This window comes from Staurois parvus, unplaced genomic scaffold (genome assembly GCF_062004578.1).
Source record: "Staurois parvus isolate SC_StPar_1 unplaced genomic scaffold, SC_StPar_1.0 ptg000438l, whole genome shotgun sequence".
NCBI classification, from domain to species: Eukaryota; Metazoa; Chordata; class Amphibia; order Anura; family Ranidae; genus Staurois; species Staurois parvus.
The window spans coordinates 7,623,769-7,636,185 of record NW_028318234.1 but is presented as its reverse complement, the minus strand read 5'-3'; the positions used below and the strand labels follow the sequence as shown (position 1 = coordinate 7,636,185).

At 41.6% G+C, this 12,417-nt stretch overlaps 1 protein-coding gene across 4 annotated transcripts in view; it reads left to right on the top strand.

The window, feature by feature from the left end:
- The window catches only part of NIPBL (NIPBL cohesin loading factor), a 192,843-nt gene that overhangs the window by 71,284 nt on the left and 109,142 nt on the right, over nt 1–12,417 (top strand). For all 4 annotated transcript variants that reach the window (XM_089687840.1, XM_089687839.1, XM_089687842.1 and 1 more), the window contains exons 4-8: nt 2,303–2,433; nt 4,375–4,474; nt 7,491–7,642; nt 7,744–7,904; nt 10,934–11,027. In XM_089687840.1, coding sequence (XP_089543966.1) covers nt 2,303–2,433; nt 4,375–4,474; nt 7,491–7,642; nt 7,744–7,904; nt 10,934–11,027 — 638 coding nt within the window. The remainder of the gene's footprint in view (nt 1–2,302; nt 2,434–4,374; nt 4,475–7,490; nt 7,643–7,743; nt 7,905–10,933; nt 11,028–12,417) is intronic.

The following is a 12,417-nucleotide window of genomic DNA, read 5'->3' as shown; positions in this document are numbered from 1 at the left end:
AAATATTTGCCAGTTTGTGCAGCAGTAACATTTGCAATGGAATGAATAGCTGTCCAGGTACTGAAATGTTGCTAGAGAATGTGAAATTGAGTAGTGAAGGTGGAAATGTTGAGACAAATTATATGTTCATCTGAACTTTTTGCAAGTTGGGAATTTTAAGAGGTTTGCCTTGTGTATTTGATGTTTGTTGAAGTGCATCTTTAGTGTAAGGCCTCATTCACATGGATGTTTGGAGGTGCAATCAGGGTCTGGCATAAAAATTCCTTACATAGGACCACAGCCAGCCAACAGGCCACAGTTTTGGGACCACTGGCTTAAGGATTATAAAGCTGCTGTATATATTTTAGCTTGCTTTACTAGTCTATGCTTGTTTACTCATTCCTTTAACAGGGTTTTTCAGTATTGTTGTTTCAAGGCTGCTTTTACACTGATCCGTTTTTCTTCCACTTTTGCGTTAAAATAAGCGGAAGAAAATGTGTGACCATGTATTCCTATGCATCTCTTCATACTGATCTGTTACGGGTCAGGTGCGGTTTTTAAAATCCCGCTTGCTGCATATTTGGTGCGGTTAAAAAAAAAAAAACGCACCAAAACTGTGCCTTCCTTTTAAAATCAATGGAAAACATCCATTAACATTTTCGAGTCACATGTCATGTTCAAAACACACCGCAAACACATTAAAAACGCATATGCAGATCAGTGTGAAAGTAGTCCTAATGTTACATGTTACACACCTATTTAGGATGTAAGGTGGTGCTATTGGGACACCCCACCCCTCCGACAGATGGACTTGGATGGGACACAAGTGCGGTGATCTCTGTACTTGTTGTCCATTGACACTTCTTCTAGCAATCTAACTGAAAGTCCATAACTCAGTAGAGACGAGAAGCTGGAGGAAGCATCTGAAGGGTCTAGCATTACACACACGATCCACTGACTGTGGTTGCAGTGCTTTGTGTTTGATTTTCAAAATATAAATACACATTTTTTTTCCAGCAAATATATGTGCATTTTTCTTTTTTTTTTTTTTTTTTTTTTTTTTTTAAAGATTGCCTTAGCCTTTATTAGCGTTAACCTAGGGTGCCCAAGCAGAAGTCCGTGGTACAAGTTAAAACTCCACCAAAGAGGAGGTACCACTAGGTTCTTGTATTACCTGGAGAACACCCTGTTCACCGGTTATAGGGGCTTAACATCTGGGGTAAGCCCAGGTAACTAATAAGCTCCTATTCAATGAAAATAAATCCGTGGGGCACGTGAAGGAGTTTTTACTGACTAATAAAGATAATAATTGGCCTACTTTTGTGCCTGCTCTTAGGAAGCACTGTTTAGCCCTTGATGTGATCTCTATCATTGCTAAAAATGTTTGTCAGAGATAAATGTTGCTTTTTGACTTACTATGCTCTTCTGAGAAGTTTTCAGTGAGATATAATAAAACAGTTTTTTTCTCGAGGAACGGGAGAAATGTTATTCACTTAAAGTGTAACTTTACCCATAACAATGAAAATAATGAAGGAACATACATTCCATTTTGATGATTATGCTGACAAAATTAGTTTGTGTTGTAAATTGCCTCCAGCATTGCTCCTGTTCTTCTTGCTGGAGGTTGCCATTTTGCTGAAGCCCAGAGCCTCTTAACATAAGTAAATTTTAATGGTTCTTTCATTCTTGCATGATGTTCTTTATGACAATAAAGATCCTGTAAGTATAGACTGTGCATATGAAATGTCAACTTTATTTTCCCCCCAGTCATAAAGTACAGTACACAGGATCGTAATCTTAAATCATGTGTTGTATGCAGCTACCTTCAGGTGATTGGGCAAAAGCTGCAGGGATATCCCCCCTATAAAACGCCTTCCACTCCCAACTAGCCTAAGTTTTTGCTAGTGTCCTTGAGTGATAGAACTCCTCTCTGGGGCATATAGACAATGCATAGTGGTTAGATTGTAAATAATGGAAGGCCTGTAGGCAGTCAGATCTATGCAGTAATTATGTGCTATATCTGTGTAAAAGCAATATTGGGAAAAAAAAGTCTGTATATGTAGTTACTATGGAAACAAAGTGGCATCTTATGGATTTTAGTGCTTTCTTTTCCTGGACAGCTTATATGATGTACTTTAAGACTATTGTTAGAATGAAAGATGAGCACATCTCTCGCTCTCTGTATGTATGTATATACATATATGTGTGTGTGTGTGTGTGTGTGTGTGTGTATAAATAAAATGGGTGGTTGCTAGGTGTTCTCACAATCTGTACTTTGTGTTATTTTACTTAGTGTTTTTTTTTTCTTTGCATTCTTTAACAGAGAGCTGAAAGATAACCTGGGCAGTGATGATCCTGAAGGAGATATACCAGTCCTGTTGCAAGCCACCCTGGCCAGAAATCCCAATGTCTTCAGGGAGAAAAGTATGCAGAACAGATATGCAGTGCAGAGTGGTAAGAACCATCCGCTAGAAGGCTCGTCACTTCCTGTTTTGGTAGTAACTCAGAGGTGATGAGTGGTGTCTGGTCGAAGCTGCACAGTTTGTTTTCATCTACACATTTGAATAATTCCCGTGTAAAAGGGCACTCCTGTGATGGTGGAAGTGAACAATAATAGCTGGGAATCTTAGCAATGTCCTAGCAATAAGGCAGAATAGGATGATGCCATCTCTGGGGTTTTTTTTTTCAGGCAGTCTTCGGAGGTACTGTATGTAAATAGCCTACGCCAATAGCAAGGGCATTTTTGAACTTTAGTTAAAGCTGAAGTTTGTTTTTATCTACAGAGGCCCCTTACTTGCACAGGCAGCTTCTTATTAAAGGTAAACTATGCTTTTAATTTTTACATCCGATCTTATTTTGTGATAATGAGATCTGATTAAGTTGTACAGATAAAGCTCTACATATTTCCACTCGCTTTGCTGTCCCTGAACCTCTGTACAGTAAAGGGTGCAGGCATCAGAGGGACAAGGCACAAACAGCAAAAAAAAAGAAAATGTTAGAAAATCTACCGCTTACTCACTTCAGTTGCCTGTGTCTAGGTTTGAAAGACTTTCCATCTTACTGTCCCGAATCCCCAATAGTGGCACAGATGACAGAAAACTGACCGGGATTCTGAGGAGAATTTATTATACTGAAGAAGCTTGTATCTGGAGTAGCTCTGTATGGAAACCAGTCAGTTGCTTCTTCATTTTCAAAGCTTGTGGTTGTAAAGGCTTAAGGTTTTTTATTGTTATCTTAGAGTGTTACTAAACCCACAGCCGTAAAATCAGTCTGTATATACAGTAAAGCATGCTCGTCATACTCACTGTGGAACCTAAGGCGTTAATCTTCCACATTCTGTAAAAAGGTTGTTTGATCCTGTCTTCTCTGACCCTCCCCTTCTTCCACAGTCTCCAATCCATCTGCTGATAGTATAGAGCCGTAGGAGGCACTCTGCACTCTGGTGTGTATTGCTAGTGGTTTTTTTTGGGAGGGTGCATGTGATCATCACAGGGTATATCAGCACTGTCCAGACAGAGGGTCTTTCAGTCTCATAGGACAGTCAGAGGAGAATAATGAAAGCTCCTCCTACAAGCTTTAACCAGTGCTCGAATGGACATTGATAGAAGTATCAAGACTGCTATATACTGCTGATGGTCCCCCCCTTGCCAAGTACTTACCCTAGCCCGATCTCAATCTAGTGCTCTGCTAGAGAGCAGTGGTGCAGCTCTCTTCTCACTGGATATGGAGGCAGCAGCGAGAACCATTGGCTTCTCCTGCTATCAATCAAATCCTGTGATGGGGGAGCGGGGCGGGGCTGAGCCGTGTGTGTAAAAGACGCACCCAGCCTGGCTTGGGATCAAGCCCACACACCGACTGACACAAGCAGAGGAGGGGACAGCATCATCGGAGGACCCTAGAAGATGAGGTTCAGAGACACCCTGTGCAAAACTATGGCACAGAGCGTTTAAGTATAACATGTTAGTTTAAAAAAGATAACTGAACAAGCTGAAGACAAAAGTGGATTGGTTGCCATGCACAGCTGCTCCAGATTCTGTCTGTTCTAGCTTTGATAAATTCCCCTCTCTAAGGCCGGCCATAGTTCATACAATTCTCTTGTATAAATTTCCTGTAGATTTCCCAAAACCATATGAGGTCAATCCTAAACACTTTCAATTTGTATGCAATCAGACAGGCCCTTGCACTACATAGTTGAAGGTAAATCTAAGGAAGCAACTTAAATAAGAAAATTGTATAATGTATGGCCAGCTTAAGCCATCTCCTCTCTACAGTGTTGAAAAGTAAATAAAGCTTTTTGGAGTTGAGTTTTAATATGTTTGGTTTTCTCAGTTACTCTTTGATTCTTACTTTTCTGTTCTAGTTTAAGCTAATGGTGATTAACTGTTTTCTCCTTAGGGATGATGATGCCTCAGTATAAGCTTCCCCAGAATTCCATGCATGGTAGCCCAGCATCTACCAATTATCAACCAACCACTATCTCTCATAGCCCTTCCAGGTAATGAATCTCTGTGGTGTGTCTATATACCGTACCTAGCTTATAAGCCTTATAAACCATGTTCTCCCAGGGTTTGGCTCTGTTTCAACATAGTTCTTTTTATGCCATAGGGCTTATAATTTATCATGTTTAAAGCACAACAAAATGCAGTGTACTGTAAAAATCTGCATACAGTATCTCCCAGAAGTGAGTACACCCCTCACATTTTTGGGAATATTTTATTTGATCTTTTCATGTGACAACACTGAAGAAATGACACTTTGCTACAATGTGACGTAGTCAGTGTACAGCTTGTATAACAGTGTAAATTTGCTGTCCCCTCAAAATAACTCAACACACAGACATTAATGCCTAAACCGCTGGCAGCAAAAGTGAGTACACCCCTAAGTGACAATGTCCAAATTAGCCATGTTACCTCCAAGGTGTCATGTGACTTGTTTGTGTTACAAGGTCTCAGGTGTGAATGGGGCACAGATGTATTAAATTTGGTGTTATTGCTCTCTCATACTGGTCACTGGAAGTTCAACATGGCACCTCATAGCAAAGAACTGAGGATCTGAAAAAAAGAATTGTTGCTCTAAATAAATAGATGGCCTAGGTTATAAGAAGATTGCCAAGACCCTGAAACTGAGCTGCAGCATGGTGGCCAAGACCAGTTTAACAGGACAGGTTCCACTCAGAACAAGCCTCGTCATGGTCGACCAAGGAAGCTGAGTGCACGAGCTCAGCATCATATCCAGAGTTTGCTTTGGGAAATAGACGTATGAGTGCTGCCAAGGTTGAAAGGTTGGGGGGTCAGCCTGCTCAGACCATACGCCGCACACTGCATCAAACTGGTCTGCATGGCTTTAGTCCCAGAAGGAAGCCTCTTCTAAAGATGATACACAAGAAAGCCCACAAACAGTTTGCTGAAGACAAGCAGACTAAGGACATGGATTACTGGAACCATGTCTTGTGGTCTGATGAGACCAAGATAAACTGATTTGGTTCAGATGGTGTCAAGCATGTGTGGCGGCAACCAGGCGAGGAGTACAAAGACAAGTGTGTCTTGCCTACAGTCAAGCATGGTGGTGGGAGTGTCATGGTCTGGAGCTGCATGAGTGCTGCTGGCACTGGGGATCTACAGTTCATTGAGGGAACCATGAATGCCAACATGTACTGTGACATACTGAAGCAGAGCATGATGCCCAATTTGGACATTGTCACTTAGGGGTGTACTCACTTTTGTTGCCAGCGGTTTAGACATAATGGCTGTGTGTTGAATTATTTTGAGGGGACAGCAAATTTACATGTTATACAAGCTGTACACTCACTACGTCACATTGTAGCAAAGTGTCATTTCTTCAGTGTTGTCACATGAAAAGATAGAATAAAATATTTACAAAAACGTGAGGGGGGTTCTCACTTCTGTGAGATACTGTATACCCAAAGTTAAGGATATTTTCATTTTTTTTGACATGTTAAAGTAAATCTGTAGACTTGTTCCCGCCTCCCTCAAACTGATTGTGGGAAGAATAGAAAGTTAAGAATGAGGTTTTACAACCTGTTGGTATGTTCTGTCATTGACATGTCCATTCAGGGTTGTCTCTGGTACCCATAGACATTAAATCAGTGGTTGTCAACTTCTGAGCTAAAAGGGCTTCAAATGCAACCCCTGGCATCACCAAAGGACCACACATAATGTTCAGTATATGTGTTTCTGAAGAGGACTGTCAGAAACTGCTGACCTAATAGAGGAAATGAGGATCAGAGAGTGTGAACATGATACATTTTTGGCTGGAGATTTGCTGCAGAAGATAATATGAAACTGGGAACATGTTACATGAGGCTATTAAAGATCAATGCTATTATGCTAATTAACTTACAGACTGGTGAGGTCCGTGGGCCACAGATCCTATACCAAAGGGGTGCAGGTTGGGCACCAGGGCATTGGATTATTTTAGCAGACTTTCATGTGTGTCGGGAAGTTAAAATCTGAGTTGAATTGATTTTAATGTAATCATAGTTACAACCTGTTTAAAATGGAGCGGCAAGCTCTCCCCAAAAAATGAAAAGCTACAAATTAGCTGCTGACTTTTAATATAAGGACACTTGCCTTAAGTTGGCTTTGGGTTCCTGGTTCTGTCATCTTAAGTAAGGGAAACCAGCAGTAAAGCCTTCTGGCTTCAAAGCCAGGTACCTACTGTGCAAGCATGAAGCTCCCTGCTCTTTGTGAATAGTCTCGCAGTCTTCTGGGACCTGTAAATGGGGGGGGTGTGGTATGTGAACTTCCAGCTCAGATTCCCGCTTCACATCTGACTGGAAGTGGGAGCGGGTACCTGTCAAAACCAAATACCCACTCCCCCCTCCCTCCTTTCCCCCAAAAAGTGCCAAATGTGGCAGTAAAGGGGCGAGATGCATACAAGCGGAACTTCCCCTTTTGGGTGAAAGTCTTCCAATCCCTCTGTATGTCTCTGTGGAGACCTTGGATCCTAGGACCAGGCAGTTGAATGATAGTGGTGTTACTGGCCCATTCTACAGTCTGGGCCTAGGATCCAAGTGGCTCTATTGGAAGGAAGAAGGAATGATTTGGAAGACTAAAACAGGTTTTTGCTGACACCAGAAAGGTCCTCTATTGCTTAATTGTTACTTAAAACCCATTTTAGTTCAAATACATTTCCCTTTAAAGCTGGCCACATACCAGTTAGACAACCTTATATCTCTAAATCAGCATAATTTACCAATAAATATGTAGTTTGGATGAAAATTTATAGTTGTAATTCAGAAGCCTCAAGCCTGAAAGTGAACCAATCATTTCTGTACGTTTTTGCTAAGTTTCATAAACACACTTGCACAGGTATTCTGAACTTGCAAAATTAAAATTGTACTATATGTATGTGTTCTCTGCTTCAATTTCATAGCGTGAAATTCTTTTTGCATTATTGCAAAATAATGGAAAAACTGAACAGCAGGAAAGATGCCTAAATAGGCGTATGGGTTTCTGCATGTACTTAATTTTTTTTTTTCCCTCTTACAGTCGATTTGTACCACCTCAGACCAGTTCAACAAATCGGTTTATTGGCCAGCAAAACAGCCCTGTTCCTAGCCCTTATGCTCCTCAAAGCCCTGCAGGCTATATGCCATATGCCCATCCTGGAAGTTACACACAACATCAGCAAATGCAGCAAGGTATGTAGGGATCATGCTTTCAGTTCACGTGTATTTTGTTTACACCTATAGAGATGAACACTTTGTAACTTTATGATACTTGCAATTTTTCTTTTTTGTAGCTTCTGTGTCCAGTCCTATCGTGGCGGGAGGGCTGAGGAACTTACATGAAAACAAAGTCTCTGGTCAGTTAGCAGGCAACTCTGCAAACCACCATGCAGATAACTCCAGGCACAGCACCAGTGAGGACTATCTGCAGATGGTACATAGGCTGGGCAGTGAGGTATGCTTTTATGTGACAAGCTACTATGAAAATTTAGCTTTCAACAGCCTGTATCTTTATTTTAACGCATATGAATGCTTTATCGGGACTCGGTATATAGATAGGATATATGTATGTGTGTGTGTGTATATGTGTATGTATATATATATATATGAAAGTATTGGGTTTGTTTCCTGTATGCTACATATGTTACTGTGAAATGGCATTTAGAGAAAATATCAGCCTTTCAGACAGTTTTTTAAATTCCAGCGGAGACTTGAACTTCCTGCCACACTTGTGGTAAAGGTGCAGTAACTAACTAGCTCGTACACCTTGGCTTTTCTTTTCAATCCATTCTACATTTGCTTGTTTTGCTTACTGAACATGAAAGTTTAAAGCTGAACTCCGCAAAAAAAAAAAAGTTTTCCATTGGAGTGGAGCTGTGCCCTCACTGCAAGGGTTAATTGTTCATTTTTGTATAGGGGAGAGATTTATTTATTTATTTCAGGTACTTGTATAGCGCTGTCAATTTAGGCAGAGCTTTTTTACATATGTGTTGTACATTCACATCAGTCCCTAACCCTCAAGGGGCATACACTCTAAAGTCCCTAACTTACATTAAAACATACAAGGGCCAATTTAGACAGGATCCAATTGACCTACGAGCATGTTTTTGGAGTGTGGGAGGGAACCGGAGTACCCGGAGGAAACCCACGCAGGCAAAGGGAGAACATGCAAACTCCAGGCAGGTGGTGCCGTGGTTGGGATTCGAACCAACGACCTTAGTACTGCTAGGCAGAAGTGCTAACCATTTAGCCACTGTGCTTCCCAGATGAAGGGAGATATACTTATCCTTCCCTCAGTTCCTGTACCCCTGCGCTTTAGCGATCTTGAGCAGAGGACTTTTCCTGACATCAAGTTCATAGTAGGGTCCATAGACCTGTTCTGGACTTGAGATCGCCAGGAACAGTGCACCGCTGGATTGTGGAGGAGCGCCTTTGCCGGTGGAGTGTAGGATCAGGTGAGTATAAGGCTTTTTCTTCTCCCCTGGACAAAACAAGCTCTTGACCCTTGCAGTTTGGGCACACCCCCACATCAAGAGAAAATGTTTTTGTTTGTTTTTTTTTTGCCTGGAGTTCGGCTTTAAATTAAAAAAAATAAATGAAGAAAGGTAAGACGTGCTCTGTGCAAGATTATTCCACAGAAACATTGCTTGCATTCTCTTCTAGGAGTTTCCTCAGCACTGTAAGCTCCAACCCTCCTTTGGGTGTTTCTTGTAGCAAGCCAGGTGGTTTGCTGAGAGGTATGTGTCCGTAGACCAGTGCTTCTCAATTATCTTCTGTCATGCCCCCCCTAGGAAGAAGAAAACATTTCGCGCCCCCCGCGCGACTGTAAATAGTATCATTTGTCTATAAAATTGTTATAAGTACACCTCTGCATAACACTGTATCCTTATTAACGTATAAGAGAATAAAAAAAGAAAGAAATGTGGATCAATTTACAACAAAGAATAGCTTTATTAACTGTAGCAGAAAAGATTTAAAGTGCATTAGAAATTCAAAAAAAATTAAATCCTTAATTAAACTATAAACATTTTTTGATTGGACATGTCAAACAATATGATACTGAAAAAATACATAAAATCAATAAATAATAATGAATTCAAACCGATCACCAACATTTACTTAGGACCTAATCATTGGCGCCCCATCATTGGTGTCAGTGGAAGGAATAGTGCCTCATTATTGGTGTCAGTGGGAGGAATAGTGTCCCAACATTGGTGTCAGTGGGAGGAATAGTGTCCCAACATTGGTGTCAGTGGGAGGAATAGTGTCCCAACATTGGTGTCAGTGGGAGGAATAGCGCCCCATCATTGGTGTCAGTGGGAGGAATAGCACCCCATCATTGGTGTCAGTGGGAGGAATAGCGCCCCATCATTGGTGTCAGTGGGAGGAATAGCGCCCCATCATTGGTGTCAGTGGGAGGAATAGTGTCCCAACATTGGTGTCAGTGGGAGGAATAGTGTCCCAACATTGGTGTCAGTGGGAGGAATAGTACCCTGTCAGTGGGGAGAGGAATAGTGCCCCATCGTTTGTGTCAGTGGGAGGAATAGTGCCCCATCGTTTGTGTCAGTGGGAGGAATAGTGCCCCATCGTTTGTGTCAGTGGGAGGAATAGTGCCCCATCGTTTGTGTCAGTGGGAGGAATAGTGCCCCATCGTTTGTGTCAGTGGGAGGAATAGTGCCCCATCGTTTGTGTCAGTGGGAGGAATAGTGCCCCATCGTTGGTGTCAGTGGGAGGAATAATGCCCCATCATTAGTATCAGTGACACCAATGATGCGGCACTATTCCTCCCACTGACACCAATGACACTTGCTGACCCCTGTTGCAGTATGGTGCTGCTGCAGCCAGCATATGTGGTTGCAGCAGCACCTCTGTACTGCACACTTACCGGCTTTTCCCTCACTCGATTTTCGCGGGTCCGCTCGGCTCCGCCTCCTCGCCCGTGATTGGCCGCCTGTGTACCTTTCCTGAGCTACAGTTCTGACGGCCAATCACCGGTGAGGAGGCGGAGCCGAGCGACAGGAGTGAGGGAGTGGCCGGAGTGACGGAAGGAGCAGTGCTTCCTGGATGGATCATCGTGGGAGCCAGGTAAGAGACAGCAGCCCTCTGCCCACCCCTGTACTTGGTGTCCCTTCTGTCGGAAGGGGGGGGGGACGGCGACGCGCCCCCCTTGACGGAGCCTCGCGCCCCACTATTTGAGAAGCACTGCCGTAGACGCACACAGTGTCAGAAAGCTACACCCCTGCTCCCTTCTCAAAGAAGTTTTATTGACTTCAGGAACCTATAGAGGAAAGGGGTTAGGACTGGTAGTGGGGTTTTCATTACCTTAATGCAGAGTATGTTTTCTGTTTTTGGAAAAAAAAAAAAAAAGTTTAGGGACTACTGCAGCCCAGACTAATTCAATATAGAAAAAATACATGGTAATGCTTATATACGTGAGGGTGAGCTATGTATTTTTTGTTCATGCATGTTTTTATGTGGTTACAGGACAGTGATTCTTCAATAAGAAATGCTGCCTCCTTTTCCCTACGATCCCCACAGTCAGTATGTTCTCCTGCCGGTAGTGATGGGACTCCAAAAGGTATGTTATTTTACTAAATATATCTGGCTCTACTTAGTTCAGTATTTATTATACATCTTTTTTACATGCTCAGGTGTGTTTGGATCCTAGTCCAAACCCACCTCAGATTTCCTGCCAGGAAGCTTTCACTGCACACCGCCAGTTATAAGTAACAGATGCATTCCCCGCCCCACATCTGCACATATACAAGGGGTGTGTATATGTGCAGCTGCGTGGTGGGATTTGCCTCTGCTTAATGCTTGGTGGTATGCACAGACAGCTCACTGGCTGGATACCTCAGGTGGGTTTGAACCTGAACTGGAACACATCAGAACTCATCACAGGTAGGAAACAGTTGCTTAGAAATGTAGTATTTTGGCTTTGGTTACTTTTTGTGTGATTGCAGTCATTGCATTCTCTGCATGGGGTATGCACGTGTTGAGTGTTTGAGTGGGCTGTCTTTTTCCCTGTGCTCCAGTTCCCTCCTCTAAGGCAAAAACATATTGGTAGACTTTAACCCCATCAGCACCAGATCATATTTTTACTTTTAAGCGCTCTTTCAGGCTAACGATTAAAAACGTTTATATTCTGCAATAGAGCTTTCTATTAGTAGAATAATGAAATGGGTATTGGCAGTTTTTTTTTCCCCTTTTTTAATTATTGAAAACAACAAAAACACAAATGTAACTATTTCCACCAAAAAAAAAAAAAAAAATAACTCCCCTTGAACAAATTACCCAATATTCAGCAAAATATATTTTAAAAAATAAAATAAATAAAATTATATATAACAGGAATAATTTTATCAACCCCCTTCAAATTCTTATAGTGACTATATTAACTACCTGTTTTCTGGGCCAATTCTGACATTTCTCACATACATGTAAAAATCTGCATTTTTTTTTTGTGCTAGAAAATTACTTAGAACCCCCCAAACAATATATATTTTCCAAAAGCAAAGTCCCTGGAGAATAGAATAGTGGGTATTGCAGGTTTTTATGTGATAGGATATTTGCACAGCGGTTTATCAAACGCACATTATCAGGAAAAAATACACTTTAATGAACTTTAGTGCACACACCAAATATACTGCCCAATTCTTTTGTGAAATATAAAAAATTTTACGTTGAGTAAATAGATACTTAACATATCACACTTTTAAAATTGCGCATATCCACGGAATGGCGACACACTGTGATACATTAAACTATCCATAGGTGATGCTTTAAAGCCTTTACAGCTTACCAGTTTAGAGTTGCACATGAGGTCTGGTTCTAGAGTTAATTCTCTCACTCTGATGTTCGTGAGAATACCTCACGTTTTTTGCGATCAGCGTTTACATTTGCGTTCAGGACCTACATTTCCATTTGAGAATGGGGGAATTGGGACGCGTTATTTTATTTATTTTTTT